At 39.2% G+C, this 22,316-nt stretch overlaps 1 protein-coding gene across 1 annotated transcript; it reads left to right on the forward strand.

The window, feature by feature from the left end:
* The first annotated feature begins 1,108 nt into the window (after positions 1–1,108).
* Positions 1,109–21,586, forward strand: LOC136874313 (heme transporter hrg1-A). The gene is made up of 3 exons (XM_067147956.2): positions 1,109–1,348; positions 7,098–7,271; positions 18,449–21,586. The coding sequence occupies exons 1-3, from the start codon at positions 1,216–1,218 to the stop codon at positions 18,589–18,591; spliced, it is 450 nt and encodes a 149-aa protein (XP_067004057.1). The 5' UTR covers positions 1,109–1,215; the 3' UTR covers positions 18,592–21,586.
* The last annotated feature ends 730 nt before the right edge of the window (positions 21,587–22,316 follow it).

Consider the following 22,316-nt stretch of genomic DNA (forward strand, 5'->3'; position numbering starts at 1 on the left):
TAGCCATGGAACTGGACGCTCCTTGGTGTTCTTCAACAGGAGCAGACTCAATGCCAACACCAGGTTTCACTCTCTCTTTATCTCATCAACATCATCATCATCCAACAACATCCAGACGTATAGGTCGCCAATGCATCGGCGCCCATATGACAGTTTGTAGGGGCGCTTTGACCTGGGGGTATGTATTACTTTTAATATTTTGGAAGATGAATGGCGATGAATAACACTCACGGTATCTCCTGACTGTTGGTGGGGGGCGGTACTACCTCTTCTACGTAATACCGACTTCTAAATCATTTTCTTGAAAGGAAAACACCTGACTACATCAATTTTTTTTTCCTTTCCCTGAGAGCCCATGGGCGTCAAATAAAATTAACCTGCACCGGACGAACCGAACATGTCCTTAGACACTCCCAACACCAAAAGCCATGTGATAAATAGGAATGTCAATAAATAGAATAATGTAACTCATAACAGTCTACTTACCAATGTACGATATCTGGATCCACATGGAAAGAGAATAAATAAACAGTTATTATTATCAATTAACCCACATTTAATCAATTATAATCATAATTCACAGTAGGTTGATTAGGCCTTACCTTGATATTTCTTAAGTTCATTTGTCTGTGTCGAGGTTGGTGTACTACTTATATTCTCCATGTTAATAAAAAATCAGTTAACGATAATAATAAATAATGCTTTTCTTAGATATTATTTCAGTTTTGGTTTGGTTTTTTAAGATCAACCTGGGCTTATTTACAAACACGACTCTTTCAACTGCTTTGAACGCTGCGCCATTAATAACTGCTTAGATAGTTGAAAGATAGTACACTTGATTCGTTACTTTAGAATGTCAGCGATTTGTTAATTAATTCAATTATTTTGAAAATATCTTAAAATATAACTCGTTAGTGTTGCATTAGAATACATTTTTTACGCGTCTCAATACATGGATATACTTCGTAATATTTATGTTTGATTGTAGAGAATGATAACTGGCGAGAGAGTGGTGGAATGTCTTTGATTAAACGTCAAAACAAATCTTATCATTGCAGTCCGGTCGAGTCAGCGCAAACTTATGTTTGTGCTGTAGTTCCCCCCGGTAGATAAGGTGTACTCAACTGCACATGACTCATATCGACACTGACAGGCTGAAAATATATGCGAAAATTCTGTGACGAATTTAGTACTGCATTATAATATTCCAGTAAAATGGCTCACAGTTGTAAAGACTGGTTTCGTTTGATTATAAGTGGTATTGGAGTGTTCCTTGGTGTTTCAGCTTTTATCGCGTTTTTCTGCGTGTATGGAAATCACGCAGCCGGTGTTTGGGCTTTATTTTCAGGTGAGTGCTTTCTGTTTGATTCTTTTTCATATCTATGTCCGTCTGATTCTTGTGTATAACGTGCTAGGTGCTGTGTTGTCATTTACTTTTTTTGAAAATAACATTGGCGAGTTTCGAATTTCCTTCAGGGTAAGTTTTCAAACAGCGTGGAATCTATTCTGTAGGCTATATGTGCGGAAGTGTAGTGGCCCTTACCACCATTCTATTATACTGTTCCATTTCATTTATTTTTTAATTATTATTATTATTATTATTATTATTAGTGTACCTTGTGTTTGTTTAATGTAACGATTATATGGTAGATTTTATTCTGTTATTTTCTTCGTTCTGGTAGCCTCTTATTTTTACTTGCGAACGTTTCCACAGACTAACACGACTTTCATAGTATCTTGTTTATTTTTTTAAACTACCGGTACTGCACTTGCCGAATGCTTTGTTAGGCATTTTCATTACAGACTTATCAGTGCAGTATCTGGTACAACTTCACCATTGCAACATTTTTATCCCTTATTTTACTCGATCTGTACATTGTATCTGTGACTGTACCACCTTCTCTAGTAATGATGCTGTTTTGCATCTTTGAAGGGCTCCCATACACACAGATTTAGTCGGAGGTAAGTCTGCACAAAGCAGTCTCTTCAGACGTGTCTCTCTGCATATGGCCGATAAGTCTGCGGACAAAAAGTCTGCAGGCAAGTGTCTGACATTTTGGAGCTGCTTGAATTCAGCTGGAGACTTTGCGATAAAAACGCTCACTCAGATTTGCGGCAGAAAGTGTAAACGTGGCAGCCTACGAATATGAAATTGCAATTTTTTTTTTTTTTTTTTTTGCGAGTCTTCTAAGTGCAGAGCGCTACATTATGTCCAATTAACAACTCATCTTCCATACTGACTTCCTAATTAATTTCAGTCCGTATACATTTTTCAACCATCCAAAGCGCATAATCTTAAACAGGAAACAGCTGAGCGCATCATATTCAGCTGCCTCGTAAATAATCACTTAATCTGAGCATGTGTGGGTAACAACATACTTTCAACTTGCCTCCCAGAGGCAGGTTTGTGCAGGTAAGTATTAAAGAAGTTTGCGCTTGTATGGAGCCCTTAAGAAACAGGCATCACCGCTACCATTATTATTTTTGCATCATTTCATTGCTTATTGTAATTTTCTGCTTTCATTCTTTTTGCCATTCCGTTAAATATGCTTACTTCTCGTTTTTGCTTTTGCTGGTAAGACTTAGCGTTTACAGTGCACCATGCCTTCTGGTATGGGCTAGAACAAATTTGTTATTTTCATCTTCCTTTCTCAGTCTCATCCGTAGCTTTGATAACATGAAAGTGACAGAGGTATGAGCAGTTCTAGTAGGTATTGCCATTCCTGTTAAGAATGGTATGAAAATGTTGTTCATAGGGTTGGTTGGTGGTAGACTGATATGAGGTAGCAACTTCTGGATTGGTGAGAAAAAAGACAGGAAACCACCTCACTCCTCATTTTTTATGTACTTCTCTTCAGTGGTGGCTAGGCCATCTATGACTGCAGAAGACAGAGAGTCCAACCAGCTTTCGGGATGACTGCTTATAGTTCTCATAGTTCTGCCATTGTCTTCCTGTATAATATCATGATCAGTTCCTTTATTTGTACTATTTTTGTTCTGCTTTCATCATGAGTTGTGACACTCTGGATGCTGTTTAAGTCCAAGTTCAGCCTCCATCGGCATTTGGGTTATAAGGGAGTGAGAAAAACTGTCCAAAAATGGCCAAGATCAGTCCTGAATTCACAGTTTTTTTGTGTTCTATAAGCTGATTGGTGACAGTTGGAATCATCTTCAGTATCTATAGCGCTACATGTAAATACATACAGTTATCACATATTTTTATTATTTGAAATGATGAGATATTTCTCAGACAATCTGGGCTGCCACAAGGACAGTTTCACGCAAAACAAAATAATGTAAAAATAAAACTTTAAATTAAACACACAATAATAATTCAAAAGGTGCAAAATAGTTCGTAAAAACCAAGCGAGTGGCTGCGCGGTTTGGGTCACCTAACTGTCAGCTTGCATTCGGGAGATAGTGGGTTTGAACACCCCCTGTCGGCAGCTCCGAAGATGGTTTTCTGTGGTTTGCTATTTTTACATCAGGCAAATGCTGGGGACTGCACCTTAATTAAGGCCACGTTCACTTCCTTCCCACCCCTTTCCTATCCATCGTTGCCATAAGACCTGTCTCATTGGTGCAACATAAAACAAAATTGTAAATTATCAATCAACGTCAGAATAAGGAAATCTACAAAAAATCACTTCTGAATACAAATCATAAAAGTAAAAAACAGTAGCCTACCCGGGCAGCAATTTTATATCAAGGCACGTTATGTGACCTATTTATAACGAAAGCTGCGGAGCAGCACGTGTCCTCTATTATATATTATATTAATTTTTAATGCATGTTTTAACAGCTTTTAGAAAATAATGTCATATCCCACAAACCTACTATGTTAGGGTAGCAGGGGGAGAGGTGATACTCCCACGTGGCGCGTCCCAGGTGGCGGATAGGGGGGTCCTAACCGGCTTGCCGGCGGACTTGAGGGAAATAAAATACCTCTCACGGACCAAAACACAACCTCCTGTGGGTGGGGGACGCAGACAAAGAATACACCCACAGTATCCCCCTGCCTGTCATAAGAGGTGACTAAAAGGGGCGACCAAGGAATGATCGTGTAGGGTCTTTATTTATGCTTGGCAAAGACTTTCGCGCTCGACCTTGGCCGCCAGTGACAGTTCAGTTGCCGGCTACCGCGCGTGCGTGTGTATGGCAGAATACGGTGCTCAAAATCATTATCATGCATTTTACCATGTTTACAGTTTATGCTCAAAATCATCATGCATTTTACTCACCATTTTTACAGTTTATGCTGAAAATTTTCCCCATGCGCTGCCAAACAATCGGCATCTCCTAATGAAGTTTTCGGTTTCTCAACCAAGTTCTTCAGCACTGATGGATGCAATTGCAACTCGTATATTGTCTTTAAGTTCATCTATTGTATGAGGGTTGTTCCCATAAACTACATTTTTTAACATTCCCCACAAATAAAAATCACATGCCGTTAAATCTGGGCTACGAGGGGGCCACAGATTTTTACTTATGATCCTCGTACCAAACACACTTCAGTAAGGAGATAACAACCGTTACGTCTATTTTTATTGTTCACTGAACCTGTACGTTTGAATCTCTTGGCCAGTTATTTTGTTGTCTGATTGATAGGAATGGGTCCTCCTGGAAATTTCGCTCGATACTTTTGTCTTGTCCTAGTGCACGATTTTCTGCACTTAATGCAAGTATTGTGCAGATATACATGTTCATGTAACGTATATTTCACATACATTACAGCACTATATACAATCACAATAAAACACTATACAATACGACATACAGTACGCAGTAGCTTCCTTGAACACCTTACTATCTCGGAGCTCAGCTCTCAGCAACTGCAGGAAGTGCCGGAAACCGCGGCCGGTAGCGGCCTGTCATTGGCGGCCAAGGTTGAGCGAGAAAGTCCTTGCCAAGCATAAATAAAGACCCTGTATTAGAACCATGAAACTACTTGTGATTAGTACCACTTTAGGAGCGACACCATGGTTCTGGCTTGCCTATGATTAGTACCCACTATATGAGGAACACCACGGGATAGTGCGGGTCCCTGTGGTTAGTACACGTGTGATGAACCTCATAGGTTCACATTGCCTGTAAATGGCGCTGCAATGTGCGAAACACCGTAGGCCTGTACTCCATGTGGAAATTTCATTACCTGTGAGTAGTACCATACTGTGTGGAATGCCGCAAATCTACGCTACTTTTGCTTAGTACTGCAACATAACAAGTGCCATGGTTCTACTTTCCTAGTGATAACCCTTATGAGGGGCTGATGACTTGGATTTTGGACCCCTTTAGACTAAAAGCATCATTGATTCAGTATTATGCTATAGATACAGTCCCTTGGTCAATAATATTCATATCCATCCATTAATTCTTCGTCCTCACATTTTGAATTCTGGTCAGTGGATGATTTTGGACTTTCAGTTTGTCATTCCATTTCATACCATTAGGGGCCAATGACCTAGATGTTAGGCCCCTTTAAACAACAAGCATCATCATCATCATCAGAAATGTCATATCCTGATGTCAAATCCCCGTCTCGATTTTTATTTTCCATTCTACACACACTTGTGAAGTTCACTTTTTTTTTTTTTTTTTTTCAGTCTTATAATACACTGACATTAAATCACTATGGAATGAAATTGATATTTTTTTAGACAGTAGGCCTAATAGTAAACAATGTCTTGTCAGATGATGCAGTGTGTATCATAAATGCGCAAGCAACATTTGAATGTAAAAATGTGCAACAGTATCAATTTACATTAAAACAAACTTATGTAAAATACCCTCTATGGCAGGGGTCTTCAATTATTTTCTCTGGGGTCCAGATTGGTGATAATATTGCAATAAAACAGGGTCTAGGGTTGAAATGTTCGGTTGAATAAGTCAGATGCTGGTCTTGCTTTCGGTGATTGCTTACTCCACATAATAATTTATTACTGAAAAATATAAATATGGTGTATATTGTCACTTAGCACTGTATTTCCCTGCATTTTTTAAATTTCAAACAGTGGAGTGATTAGATATAACAAACAATATCTTGTATAAATGATATTTTAAATTCAGTGTTCATAAGTTACATACGTTTGAAATATATAATTCATCCACCCAACATCATTAGTAAGAGAAGTGGCATGTTTTGTTTTATGAAATCTTTCAAAGTTTGGAATGCACAAAGCTCCAGCAATGGTTAAGTAGTTCTCAAGTGTTCATTAGTAATTCTGGATCTGAAATTATTTTTCACAAAATTCATATTGTAAAACATACTTTCAAACACATATTGTACGTTGACCCAAACATTGTCAGCACGCATTTTGAAAACTCGCACAAATTAGAGCAAGAATCTCTATCAAGGGTGATCTGAAACAACACGTGAACTTTCCTTGCCTTTTCTTCTGTCATCTACAGCTGTAGCATTTCCATCTGTGATCCTGCCATGTCGAAGTTTCACAATTCAGTTGCTTTGGTGCATTATTCTCCACCAGAATTGATGGAAAATGGTTTGTCTATAGCCTGAAAAATCTGTTGAACTGCATGAATCATTCATCAAATTCTCTCTTCACTTGGTACAAAAAAATCTGAACATTTTTGCATCAGTCCTTCATTACAAGATACTGAAAGAAAGTTTGGGAAAATTAATATTTTTCTCCTTCAAGTCTGGAATAAAGAGATCTTAGTTTTCAACAATTTTTTGGAAGTATTAATAGGCATCATTTCAAAATCAATGTTGGGAAGTAGATTTTTGGTGGAAAGAAGAGTATCATTCTCAGGTCATCATGTGTCTTGGTAGGTAGTCTCACTATTGTCTCCATAAATAGTATAAGCCATCAAAGATTTCCTTAGCTTAGAAATGGTAGCAAGTTGGCAAGTTTGATTGCAGCTCAGTTGGAGGTATTTGAAGGTACTCAAATACAACAGACTCACGTTGGCAGATTCTGTGACGAGTTACGGAACTCTGAGAAAAAAGTCTGGTAATTTCGTGTCTCTGAAAACTGTAAAGGTAGTTTATCATCTGATCATCACTGGAAAGTCTTTGCATAGATGCTTCTTCCTTACCATCCAATTTTTCTTGTCAATATATTTTCTTTTTGTTCTAGGTATATTTGCAGCAGTTTGTTTGCATTTGCACTATCTGCATTTTCAAGATCGACTTGATTCATGGCATTCCATTGAGACATTGCAGGGAGTCAAACTACTGGGTGTAATGGCTGCTTTAGCTGGAGGCGCTGGCTTTGTGTGGTACATCTTTGTTGCCCTTTACTATAATATCCGTAAGTTGCCCCTCACATTCGTAACTTTGTAAAGGTGTTGAATACTGAACAGCCTTAGATTGCTTTTCACTCTTACAAAATAAAATCATCAGTTCTGAAATGATAGATAGAGTAGGTATTCAGCAATTTGTAAACTTAAGTTTAAATGAAACATCCTTTTTTTCTAAGAGATGTAATGTAAGCTAAAGGTTATGTCACCCTTTCCAAGGAACTCTTCTGTTTTTACTTTGATCACAAATACTATTACTGCTAAGAATATTAACGTAATGGAAAAATGTAGTTTTTATTTTATTATTATTATTATTTTTGAAAAATGTTGACCTTGTACAGAGAACAATCCTAAAGCTCCTGTATATTTGTAGCTAATGACTGATTATAAACACCAGTATGCCCTCTCTACAGAAATATTTTATTACTCGTGCAGCCATGCTTCCAAATGGTGATCTGAGAACAAATTCTAAAGATAGGGTTACCGTATGCTTAAAGATTTATGTGAGCACTTCCCAAGGATTAGATGAACTTGTATTCAATGACAGGTTAGGTGGAAATTCACTGAAAACTGCTGGTAAAGTGGGGATAGTTGGGCTAAAGTTTACCAGAGATGACTGTCTATATTGGAAATAGGTGAGACTCGTTTAGAGGAAATAGTTTTGAAGTGGTGTTGCATTGACCACTGTGAGTGACAAATATCAAGCTCTGAGAATTACTTTTAGTGGTGGGATATGTTGAAATCTTAGAAGAAAAACTACCATTGTGAAAAGTTATGAACATCAGACATGCATCTTATAAAGAGAGTAAAATGATGTTCTTACATGTGAAAGGGACCTTCATTGAGGCAGATTTCTTTTACCCAGGGTTGTGTTCAGTAGGTTTTTATGTATAAAGTAGTCTTATATTGGTTAATACTATGGATTTGGGATGGTAACAAAGTAGTTTGATTCATGTGAAATGATTGACTATGAGCCCGCTTGCTGGCTATGATCGTTAAGGCGTCAAATCTATATTGTCAGATACCATGGTTAGTCGGTGGTTAGTCTGTTCGAATTCTGTTGGTGGAAAAAATGTCACTCTCAGAATCTTGGCTGGCAGGGTAGAAGAGTTTGTGGTAGACAGTTTCTAGTCACAAGATTGCATGCCAAAAACCTGGATTCAATTCCAAACTCCCTGCATTGTTCATATGGGGTGAGGGCATATGACCCTGTTGATCGGGATTTGTCCTGTCAGATGAATACGTTAAGCCTTCAGCTGAATTGATAAACTTTCAATAATTTTGTTTTCATAGGAATAATGTGGAGTACTCACCAGTTGTCATTTGTACTGTTCCTTACTAACTGCTGAGGAGTTACAATACACAATGAGATTCCTTGTCAAATTGTCAATTCCTCATGATTGATGATTATTGTGGAACACTGATCTGTATTGGGAAAATGATTTCTCTACATTACAGGAAGTCAGTCTCTCCAGTTTATAACAGATGTACCACTGATATTCACATCAATATTTTCTTTGTGTTGACCCTCCTGTATATTTGAGATTTCATACATGGTGTGATGGGACAATGAATTTTCCTTCCTGTCACCAGGTTGTGTAACTGCTTCTGACTAAGAGTCCTACTGTTTCAGGCTTACTGATCTTATGACTATTGAAACCAAAATTGCTGAGCGATTTGCCTGTGTGGTTCAGGTCGCGTAGCTGTGAGCTTACACTCGGGAGATAGTGCATTTGAATTCCACCATTGGCAGCCCGAAAATTTCTGGGGTTCACCATTTTCACACCAGGCAAATGCTGGGGTTGTACCATAATTAAGACCACATCCGCTATCTTCCTGTCCTATCCCATCGTCACAAGACCTGTCTGAGTTGGTGTAACGTCAAGCCAATGGAAAAAGAAAGGAATATATACCAAGTCATTATTTAATACACTTATTTCTTGAAGAAATTTAATGGATGAGATGTTATCCTTGTTTATTTCATTGATGACATGTTAAACTTTCATAAAGTTCTGTTTAATACTGCTCTGCAGCAAACCAAATTCCCCAATGTTTCACTTTAGATGTACGCTGGTGAGCAATTGAATTAGAGATATCTGCCATTTTGGCAAACTGATGCTGTGTTCTGCCCGAAGAATGTGATAGTACGGCATGGAATGTGACTACGGTGTCGTCAGGAGTCATACCGGTTGTGTGAGTAGCACCTCAACACAGAATGGGTCAGACAAGACATCTCTGCACATTTGATTGCAGCCAGATTTTTGGTGCCGGAAATATGGGCCATACAATCTCCAAAGTTAATCAGATGCATATTCCATATTATGTCAAGAGTGTATCCTGAGTATGTGGATTCTGGCAAAACCACCACTGCCAGGTTCAACTACCGTGGTGTGCAATGTGTGTATGATGGTCACCATTGGCTAGCTCGGATGGTAGGAGTGGATAGACGGGTTGCAGTGTATTATATCATTGATGAATTCAATGCTAGACAACAATGAAGTGTAAGCAACCATGCCACCCAGAGCCATCTCTTTGCAATAAGGTACAGAAGCCACCATACCATTAGCACATATCTGTTCACCGCACATTACAAGGCACAAACATTGACATGGGAGAAGGAACAGTGCCATTGGCATGTAAAAGGTCACCTGAGCAGATGAATCTGAATTGGTATAGCAGTGAACGGTTATACCTTGTAGAAAGAACTAGAAGACTTGAACAGTGCTTTAAAATACTATGAACCCAGCTACTACCTCAGATAAAGGAATAGTTGGTCGAAATGAATTTATATTCATGCAAGGTGGTTCCATGCCGCAAAGCAAAAAAGTAACAGAATTTTTGAGAGAGACAACGTAAACGTTCCATACATGTATCCTGTTGATATTCTCTAAGCAACAGCTAAGAAAAATATCTGAAAAACGAATGTAATAACCAAAATTGCCTTGATTGAAAAGCACATTCAAATCTGAATTCATGACAATATAAAAATTGTCATATATTGCTGATTGAAGGTATACCAAGATGGATCAAGTTGCTTATCAAAACCTAGGGGGACGCATTCAAAGTACTGAAGTCATAAACTTAATCATTGGTATCAAGTTATGTGTAGAACTCACAATTAAACCTGGAAAAAATGTACTTCATAATGTTTACTGTGATAATATGGACACGTCTGTATACATACAATGACATAAAGGTCCAGTAATACTGCCCTGAGTGAACCACCTCTTAATTGTTACAGGATCAAATAACGCTTCCCCTGATTTAGTTCTCTGAGTTCTATTTTCTAGAAATTTAGCCTCTGTAATGATTTTCATGGCGTGGGTTACTGTAGTCACGTCCTAGTTCATGAACCATAAGCAACGGCTGAGTGGTCTAGTAAGTGATCCTGAGAATCGGTATACAAGTTGCTATGGAATGGGAGTGGGCATCTCGGACATATTACGAGTCATGGCCCACCTTGTGCTCACGCGGCTAAGACTATGCAATCTACCAGTGGTCCGTGACCCGTTAGAGGAGAGATCCTCCCTTGGACTATGTGTAAGAAAAGGTAGCATCCTGCTTCACAGAATTTTCACTGAGCACGCTTAGAACGTTTCAAGTCTACAGGAGTAACGGAGTCCCACTCCCATTTGACAGCTGAGTCACTCCATGGAAACAACTTAGCAAACAAAATGGAATTTGATGGGGGAGCTATCAATGTTAATGGGACTTATGAAAGAAAGAAAGTAGAACTGGCTGAGTCAGCAAAGAGGTTGCATCTGGATGTGCTGGGATTAAATGATATTCGGATAAGGGGAGATAACGAGGAAGAGAGGAGATTATAAGGTGTACTTGATGGGTGTTAGAAAGAGGAGGGCAGAGAGTGGGGTAGGGCTGTTCATCAGGAATACTATTGCACACAACGTAGTTTCTCTAAGGTACGTAAATGAGCGAATGATGTGGGTAGATATGGCAGTTGGGGGAAATAGGACGAGAATTGTCTCAGTGTATTCACCATGTAAGGGTGCAGATGAGGATGAAGTCGACAAGTTTTATGAGTCATTGAGTGACATTGTAGTCAGGGTCAACAGCAAGGACAGGACAGTACAAATAGGCGCTTTCAATGCAAGAGTTGGAAATAGAACTGAAGAATACAAAAGGGTGATTGGTAAATTTGGGGAAGATATGGAAGTCAATAGGAATGGGAAGCATTTGCTGGACTTCTGTACTAGTATGGGTTTAGCAGTTACGAATGCATTCTTCAAGCGTTAGGCTATTCACTGCTACACATGGGAGGGTAGGGGCTCCAGATCCATAATAGACTACTGTATATCTTAACTGACTTTGAATTCAAGAGATCTGTACGAATGCGCATTCTTTCTGGGGATTTTTTTATGACACACACCATTGTCTGATCTGTAGTGAACAAAGCATCTCCAGGCCTAGGATAGAGAAAGTTAAATCTGTCTTCAAACAAATAAGGGTGGAAAAGGAAATTAGACAGATGATGTACATGGGTATGATTAGCAAAAAGTTCAAAACAGTGGACGTAAGCAGGTAGAGGATATAGAAAGAGAATGGGTGGCATACTGGGATGCTGTAGTAGAAACAGCAGGGGAAGGCCTAGGTAGAACTGTGTTTAAAGTCAGGAAAAAGCGAACAACATGGTGGAATGACGAAGTGAGAGCAGCTTGTAAACGTAAAAAGAAAGCGTGTCAGAAATGGCTCCAAACAAGGACTGATGCAGACAGGGAATTGTAGGTAGAAGAAGGAAATGGAACAAAACAAATAGTTGCTGAATCCAAAAAGAAGTTGTAGGAAGATTTGGTAATAAGCTGGAAAGGCTAGATCAAGCAGCAGGGGAACCTTTCTGGACAGTCTTAAAGAATCTTAGGAAGGGAGGGAAAAGGGAAATGAATAGTGTTTTGGGTGATTCAAATGAACTCATTATAGATCCCAGAGAATCACTGGACAGGTGAAAGGTATATTTTGAAAATCTTCTCAGCGTAAAAGGAAATCTTCCTGGTGATGCCGTAAACAACAGAGTTCATGGGGAGGAGGACAATGATGTTAGTGAAATTACACTTGATGAAGTGGAAGGGATGATAAATAAATTCCATTTTCATAAAGCAGCAGGAATAGATGAAATTAGGCCTGAAATGGTGAAATATAGTGGGAAGGCAGGTGTGAAATGGCTTCATAGAGTGATAAAATTAGCATTGTAATATACCTTCTGATTGGACAAAAGCAGTAATTGCACCTATCTATAAGCAAGGGAAGAGGAAGGATTGCAACAACTATGAGGTATCTCATTGATCAGTATACCAAGCAAAGTGTTCACTGGCATCTTGGAAGGCAGGGTGCGATCAGTGCTTGAGAGGAAGTTGAATGAAAACCAGTGTAGCTTCAGACCACAGAGGGTTTGTCAAGATCAGATTTTCAGTATGTGCCAAGTAAATGAAAAATGCTGCAAGAGGAATAGAAGTTATGCTTATATTTTGTAGATGACAGATTGTGCCGAAAGCTTGCAGTCTAATATCTTGGAACTTGAAAATAGGTGCAATGAGCATGGCATGAAAATTGGCCTTTCCAAGACTAAATTGATGTCATAAGAAATCCAAGCAATTTGGGATATGAAGCTGGAATAGGTAGATAATTTCAAGTATTTAGGATGTGTATTCTCCTAGGATGGTAGTATCCACGAACCTGCTACGCTGGTGTAGCAGGGGGAGAGGTGATACTCCCAGGTGGCAGATAGGGGGGTCCTAACCAGCTTGCCGTTGGACTTGAGGGAAATAAAATACCTCTCGCGGACCAAATACCCCCCCCACCCCCTGTGGGTGGTGGAGGCAGACGAAGAATTCACCCACGGTAGCTCCTGCCTGTCGTAACAGGCGACTAAAAGGGGCGACCAAGGGATGATTGTATTAGAACCATGAAACTACTTGTGATTAGTACCATCACGCGGGGAACACCATGGGTCGCCTTTACTTGCGAGCAGTACCACTCTGTTAGGTTCTCAATAGTCTTGTGATTCGTAGCAGTCCAATGGGGTTCACTGTGGGTTTCCAGTAACTGTGATTAGTACCACTAAATGTGGAACAACACGGGCTTACGTCCCGTGATTAGTACCATTATGAGAGAGACACCACGGGTCTGGGCGTTGCCTCTGGTTAGTAATACAATACGAGCGACACAGTGGGTATTCGTTGCCTATGTTTAGTACCCACTATATGAGGAACACCATGGGAATACCGACGCCCGTGATTAGTACACCTAGGTGGGGAACACTATGGGTTTGTGTTGCCTATGAGTGGCGACATTATGTGAGAAACACTAAGAGGTCTGAGTTACCTGTACGATGTACAATACTTGTGAGTAGTACCATAATGTTTGGAACACCGTGAGTTTACGCTACCTTTGATTAGTACCGCAACTTGAGAAATACTATGGTTCTGCTTTACTAGCGATAAGTGCCATCATGAGGGACCATTTACATGGATATTGAACCCCTTTAGACAAGCATCATCGATTCAGGATTGTGCTTTGGAAGTAGTCCCTTGGTCAGTAATATTGTTTCTGGAATTGTGAGGCATTGCAGATCAGATACACTGATTGTTTTATATTCATATTCATCAATTCATTCTTCATCATCACGTTTTGAATTCTGGTCAATGGATGAATTTTGTACTTTTAAATTGCATTCTGTCTCATTTCATACCATAGGGGCCGATGACCTCGATGTTAGGCCCCTATAAAAAACAATCATCATCATCAGCATGGTAGTATAGCAAGTGAGGTTGAATCAATGTTCAGTAATGCTAATGCAATATTTCGCAGTTGTGATCAGCAGTATTCTGTAAGGAGGAGGTTAGCTCTCAGATGAAACTGTCTTCACAGCGGTCCGCTTTCAGACCAACTATGATTTATGGCAGTGAAAGCTGGGTGGACTCAGGATATCTTATTCATAAATTAGAAGTAACAGACATGAAAGTGGTGAGAATGATTGCTGGTAAAAACAGGTGGGGACAATGGCAAGAGGGTATTCAGAATGGGGAGATAAATGCTAAGTCAGGAGTGAACTCGATGGATGAAGCTGTACGCTTAATCTAGCTTTGGTAGTGAGGTCATGTGAGTCAAATGGAAGAGGGTAGATTACCTAGGAGAATAATGGACACATTTATGGAGGCTAAGAGAAGTAGAGGGAGAGTGGTGGTGATGGTTGTTTTAATAGGAAGTACACCTAGGCAACCATCCTGTATGTAACACTGATCAGAGAGAAAAATTGGAAGGGATCCGACACTTCGAAAAATGAAGGTTTCGGCCATAGAAAGGCAAGGACCACGAAGGGTGTGTAAATGAAGACGACTCCCTAGGCCTTAAGTACTCTAATACCGCTGGGGTTGGAAAAAAACGAGAGTCAATGAAGGGAGGTCGGATAGGATAGATAAAAGTGAGGAGGCTGGCACAAGTGGTAGAGGAAGACCAGGGCGATGATGGTTAGACTCATTTTCTAACAATTTAACGATTAAGAGGTATGGAGCTAAACTTGACCACAGAACTAGTTACAAATAGAGGATTGTGGTGGCATTTAGTACATTCACAGAGGTTCGTAGACTGAATGCTGAAAGTTAATACCGCTATGATGGAGATCTGTGTATGTAATGATGTGAATGACTTTCAGCATTCTTATGAACAGTGGAAAATCTGTATTCAGCAGTGTATAGATAGAAAAGAGTACTTTTACGGTGAACAAGTGAAGTCGTTTCTTTCAATAAATATATTTGTGGTATTTGTCCTATTTATTAACAGCCTCACCTTGTGTATGTACTGTATGTTGTGCAGGTTGTATAAAATCCTGATATTTCTCTGTAAATCTAGACTGCTTCTTTACATTTGATTGCCAGTGAGTGTTCTCTCTGTTAAAGTAGAACTGCCTACATTTGACATCTATTATAAAACTGGGACTATCTAAAACTGGTATAGAAGACGTTGGTATTCAATTTTTTACACATTTAAGCCAGTATGCCATTAACAGGATATATCTACTTTTTTCTTGAAGATGAATGTTTTGAAAGAGAGGCTTATACACTGTTATAATGCTGTAATGTATGTATGTATGTATGTATGTATGTATGTATGTATGTATGTATGTATCATTTCCCTTCTTGGGCTCACAACTTACACAGTGTTTCATTTATCTTCACCACTTACAACAATCCTGTACTGGAGCTCCAGATGAAAGTTTCATACAAAAGTTGTACAACTAGAAGGGGAAAGTAATACTCCTGGAGTGTTAGCCTTTTAGCATTATTTGTTAGTGAGATAAAGGTTACTAATCCACGAACCTACTATGCTGGCGTAGCAGGGGGAGAGGTGATACTCCCATGTGATGCGTCCCAGGTGGTGGATAGGGGAGTCCTAACCGGCTTGCCGGCGGACTTGGGGGAAATAAAATACCTCTCGCGGACCAAACACACTACCCCCTGTTGGTGGGGGACGCAGATGAAGAATATACCCACGGTATCCCCTGCCTGTCGTAAGGGGCGACAAAGGGATGATCGTCTTGGAACCATGAAACTACTTGTGATTAGTACCACCATGCGGAGAACATCATGGGTCGCTTTTACTTGCGCGTAGTACCACTATATTCGGTACCAAATAGGTTTGCGATTAGTAGCACCCAGGAGCACCGTGTGGTCAGCTTTTGCAGTACCTGTGATTAGTACCACCATATGAGAAAGACCATGGGATGATAGCTACCATGGTTCTGCCTTGCCTCTGATTAGTACCCACTATACAAGGAACACCACGGGATAGTGCAGGTCCCTGTGGTTGGTACTCTTATGTGATGAACACCATAAGGTTACGATGCCTGTAAATGGCGCCGCAAAGTGAGAAAAACCATAGGTCTGTATTATATGTCGAATTTCATAACCTGTGAGTATACCATAATACGTAGAATACCGCGAGTCTCTGCTACTTCTGATTAGTACCGAAACATGACAAATACCAGGGTTCTACTTTCCTAGCGATAAGTACCGTTATGAGGTGCCGATAACTTGGATTTTGGACCCCCTTTAGACTGCAAGCATCATCGATTCCGTGTTATGCTATAGCAGCAGTCCCTTGGTCAGTAATCCCATTGCTTTACGTCAGTTTCTGTGAATGTAAGGCATTGCGGGTCGCATCCACTGATTGTTTTAAATTCATGTCGATCCATTCATTCTTCGTCCTCACGTTTTGAATTCTGGTCAGTGGAGAATTTTGGACTTTTAATTTGTCATTCCATTTCATCTCATTTTGTACCATTACGGGCTGATGACCTCGATTCCATTTCATCTCATTTTGTACCATTAGGGGCTGATGACCTCGATGTTAGGCCCCTTTAAACAACAAGCATCATCATCATCATCATCATCATCATCATCATCAAAGATTACTAACATCAGAAATTTTAAGTGGTACTATGTTTTTATTGGTGAAAAGTTCAGTGAAGCTTGTCAAGACCTATTCAGAATTGTATAAACATGAATAAACCAAGCTCGATAGCTGCAGTCGCTTAAGTGTGGCCAGTATCCAGTAATCGGGAGATAGTGGGTTCGAGCCCCGCTGTCGCCAGCCCTGAAGATGGTTTTCCATGGTTTCCCATTTTTACATCAGGCAAATGCCGGGGCTGTACCTTAATTAAGGCCACGGCCGCTACCATGTAAAAATTGAATATGAAAAAAATTCAATTTATTCCCCTCACCTTGTATATGTGCTGTATGTTGTACAGGTTGTATAAAATAATATCAGACAGGTAAACATTAACTGCAAAATTGAACTATTTTAATGTATTTATCACAAACAAGACATAACCGAGTATTTTGAACTTCTAGTGTTCTACTGGTCTTCATAATCATGTAACAGCAGGCTTAGGCCCGGACTGCCATACGGGTTTTGCAACGTCATGCGGAATAGTGTTTGGATGTGATTCCACGCTAATTCAGACACCGTTCGTGCACGACACTACGTGATAGTCAAGATAAGCATTTAAACTCCGATGTAATTGATGCAGTTATGCTGACAATAATGATGTATCATTTAAGTAAACAGTTTTACAGTAATTACATTTTTATTTAGAGCACCCAATGACTCAAATATGTCTTAATATTATTAACTAGCACATATCTAAGTTATTAGCGGGGCGGTCTGTTAAAACGGCAGGGCGTTGCACCCATTAAAGAGGAGGAGAACACTGCAACACAGAAAATGGGATCTCTGCAGCCCGTTTGTAGTGCTATCCATATGGATACTGTGAAGGGTAGAACATTCACATTAGATGTTCAAAGTAGTGACCATTGGCATTGATACACAAGTTCAGTCGCTGGATGAATGACAACACTGATTCTTCCAGTGTTGTCTGCTTAAAGAGCATTACAAGTGCAATCAGCTGTAGATACGTGCAATGTTTGCATCATCTCTACATCAGATGCAGGGTGTCAACATCATATTGCACTGTACTATACAAGACGTCAAATAATGGGTCTTCGTGAATCATTCAAGTCCCAGTTTGTGTTTCAGTTTTCAGTGATCTGTTTATTAGAACGTAACATTGTGATGAATGGTTGAATAGGACTTGGTAAGCTTCATTGAACTTTTGACCAAAAAATGCATAACACCATTTAAAAAATTGGTCTTAGTGCTCATATCTCAATGCTATATGGCTGACACTTCAGGAGTATTATTTCCCCTTCCAGTTGTGCAACTTTTGTATGAAACACTTTCATGTGAAGCTCCGGTATGAAGTTATTGTGGGTGATCAGGATAAATGGGACACCCTGTGTATGTGGAGTGTGACTACAGGAGGAGAGTTGAGCCCAACATTTTTTTTCCATTCGTGCCAAGCTCCTCTCTTACATTCTTCAGATATCTAGCCTTTCTTGGTCAATTTCTGTCCTCTTTTCACTCTTATGGTTTCATATTTGTGAGCCCAAGGAACTCGTTTCATTTTTCTGCCTTTTCTTGCCCTTTCCTTACTTTAGCCTCTGCTCCAAGTCATAAGTGTTCTTTTTTTCTTCCCTGTTCAATTTTGAAAATACTCAGATTTTTTCCCATAAAACAACAATCACCGTCTCCATTACAGAACAGTTAAAATACAAATAAAGTTGATGAATGACATTTAAAAAAGAAATTTTATTCTAAGTAATTTATGTTTTTGCAGCTGTAATGCCTGTGGGGCCGAGCGACTTCATAACATCTGTATGGGCGTTCATGACATTCAAATGGGGAGTTATGATGATCCTTTTCAGCCAAATGTACAGCTCGATCATATTTAGAGATAATCCTCGACTGCTGAGTGTGTGAGTCACCGTTATTTTAAGACGTGGTACATCGGTGTATAATAGATGGTATCTATGGTTGAAAGGTCATTGTACATGTGAGATACACCTTCAACTTATTCTCTAATAGTTACTTGTACATAATGTGTATACTATGAATGCTGCTTCCTTATCAGAAGTTTTATGTTGGGTGCTACAGAACTTTAAACTTGCTGACATGAAATTTTGAAGGAAACACCGAAGTTTAATTTCAAAGGGCCTCAAAGGCTACATCTAGTCATATCTTGCCTTTTGAATTTATTCCTACAAAATTTCATAAGATAAATTACCCAAATTATGTGCTCAACAATGTAATGCGTAAGCACATTCTTGCTCATTTGTTTGGTGCTTTTTTGTAGAAAAGTATCCTATATGATCTGAATTTTTCTGTATCCAACCATCATGTTAGCTATCCAAGTAACAGGATTAGCGATTGAAACCTAACTCGACTTGATCTATCTTATAGTAACAGAGTAATTTCTTCAGAATTTTGAATTTTTGCAGACTGGTGTTGTAGGCTATTACATATTCTTAACATTTTTGTTCTCATACCTATTGCAAAGAATCTCCTTCACCATGACGGTCATATTATAGTTCCTCTTTAGTGGATTTAATGATGGACGACAAATTAAGTTTACCATTAGTTGGTGGATGAACTGAATATTCGTGATCTCAAGTGTGAATGTATTTTATTCAAGTTAGAGAGGAACTGTAATAGAGTTTTTAATTTTTGTAGCTCATTTAAAGTAGATTTTAATAATTATAAATTTGTTTTATGTTTATTTTTTAAATCATAAGATTTTTCGTTTTTTAGTGTTTGTTAATAGACGAATATAAATCCTTCCAGTTCTCTTGTAAGCACTCATTACTACTAAACACTAGCACCAGATTCTTCTTGCTAATATGAATTGTACCAGGTCTAGTTATTGTGAAGTGTCCTGCAGTGGAAGTTCACAGAGTGGTTTCTTGTTATGCTGTTGCTCATTAATGAGGATGATGGTCACTAACAATTTGTGATACGATTTTCATTAACCTGTACGTAGGATGATATAACATTGACTGTTGTAGCAACATTGCTAACAAGGGAAGTGTCACACCCTTCATGCTGAAACTTGCCTTGAAACTTTGGTGATGTAACCGATCTGCTACAGAAAAGACCAAAAATTAGCTGCCTGTCTCCAGTACTAAGCTCCTAAACCTAAGCTGGTATCCTACACGGCCAGACTGTCACATGGCGGCGCTGGAAATTCTTGCTACACTAGCTGTGTGGAGTGCGTATACGAAATGCAGGAAGTTCTTTCTTGGGTAGTATCAGTGTCCTATTGCTTGTTGTTTATTTTGGAGCCTTGCTGTGGAAGCAAGCAGCTAATTTTTTGCATATTGTCTACTCGTAGCACATGCTTAAGTCGCCAAAGTTTCAAGGTTGGTTCGGCATGATGGGCATTAAACTTCTCTTGGAAGCTCGGCCACTATGTGGGAGACACTGTTTGAACTTGGGATTAAATTTTCCATGTTAGTGATGAAGGAAGGAAGATTCTTGAATTATGTGTACAAAAATGGTCTTTACTATATAATGCGAAATGTAAAAAAAGTGTCAATCTGTGGAAAAGGGAGCAAGCTTTTAATTTTTTATTTGTGACAGCAATATCTGCTAATGAACACATTTGCCTTGTTAAAATACCATTTGCATGGAATTGTAAATTGTTGTGGAATTGGATGCAAGTGATGCAGGGACCTGTAGAAATCAAGATATCTTTCAGAACTGTTTCTATACACAATCAGACCTAAATTTTTGGTAATGCTTTGAAATTTCATTACAAGGAAAGATCTGACTATAATTGTTGCAGTAGTTGTTACATTTAAAAATTTTTTTTTTTTACAATTTGTTTTACGTCACACCGACACGGATAAGTCTTATGGTGACGATGGGATGGGAAAGGCCTAAGAGTGGGAAGGAAGCAGCCGTGGCCTTATTTAAGGTACAGCCCTAGCATTTGCCTGGTGTGAAAATGGGAAACCACGGAAAACCATCTTCAGGGCTGCCGACAATGGGGTTCGAACCCACTATCATCCGAATACTGTATACTGGCCGCACTTCAGCGACTGCAGCTATCGAGCTTGGTAGTAGTTACTTTGAGTAACTGGTATTAACAGTACTTGTATTAAATATAAGTCAAGTTTTAATTAATGGTACAACAAAAATGTACCAAGGAAAGGAAATTACATAAGCATGGGCAGTATCTGGTGTACTTCATCCATATTTGATGGCATAATAGTGTAAACTCACCGGAAACTTTGGTAGAACACTGCTTGGGCATTCAAGTCATCCTTAACCCAGTGAATGTTTCAAATCCTGTTCAGTTGTAACAATAGAGAAAGAGTACTTTTAGCCCCTCCTTTTGTAGATGTGTGGTACTTGAGTGTCATGACAAATACAAAACATGTTTTGTTGAAACATGCACTCAGAAAGGAGTAGTTAGTTCTGCTTCCAAAAAATTTTAATTAATTTTAAGCTATTGTTCAATTTTAATTGAACAAATTGCCAAGTTTTCATACTTATGAACAAGTTGAAAAAAGAAAATCACTTAATACATGTACATCTTTTTCCCCATTGATTTATAATCCATTCCTGACGTTCAGAAACAGTAATTAATTTTCCTTCCTAATAATATATTACGTAGCTCATTAGGGCAGTATAAACATTCTTCTTCATATACTTGTCATTTTGGCATCTTTATCATTTCCTGTGTTAAGTGTAAGAGAGGGCCAAGAGCTCTAACTTTGCTACCTTATAAAGACATAAAATAATAAATAATCAAGATAAAATTTGACAGTGAGAATTTAAATGGGTGCCCGACCATTTTTCATTCCCATTCTAGTGTTAATTTATTTCCTTCCAGCTTCTGTGGCTCAGACGACAGCGCGTTGGCCTGTCACTGCTGGGTTCCGCGGTTCAAATCCTGGTCATTCCATGTGAGATTTGTGCTGGACAAAGCAGAGGCGAGACAGGTTTTTCTCCGGGTACTCCGGTTTTCCCTGTCATCTTTCATTCCAGCAACACTATCATTTCATTTCATCTGATGGTCATTAATCATTGCCCCAGAGGAGTGCGACAGGCTTAGGCAGTCGGCACAATTCCTATCCTCAGTGCAAGATGGGGCTTCATTTATTCCATCCCTGACCTGGTCATTGACTGGAAAACAGGTTGTTGGATTTCATTTTCATATATTTCCTTCCATACTCTCTGAGTTAGGATGAGATTACGCCTGTTCATGGTTGAAGTGTCTGATATAATACCACTAAAATATGTGTGGCTTGTGTCAGTCTAGTACGATTTGAGCCGGGCTGAGTGGCTCAGACGGTTGAGGCGCTGGCCTTTTGACCCCAACTTGGCAGGTTTGATCCTGGCTCAGTCCGGTGGTATTTGAAGGTGCTCGAATACGCCAGCCTCACGTCGGTAGATTTACTGGCACGTAAAATAATTCCTGCGGGACTAAGTTCTGGCACCTCGGCGTCTCCGAAAACCGTAAAAAGTAGTTAGTGGGATGTAAGGCAAATAACATTATTATTATAGTACGATTTGAATTATATGTTTGTTCATAGAGAGTTTCATCGTTATGAGGTTTACAGTATGAGATTCTGTTAAGCTGTTACAGGGTTTCATAAACAAAAAAGATATACATAAAAAGCTACATATATCGGAGTGCCACT

The sequence above is a fragment of the Anabrus simplex genome, chromosome 5 (assembly GCF_040414725.1).
Source record: "Anabrus simplex isolate iqAnaSimp1 chromosome 5, ASM4041472v1, whole genome shotgun sequence".
Taxonomy (NCBI): Eukaryota; Metazoa; Arthropoda; class Insecta; order Orthoptera; family Tettigoniidae; genus Anabrus; species Anabrus simplex.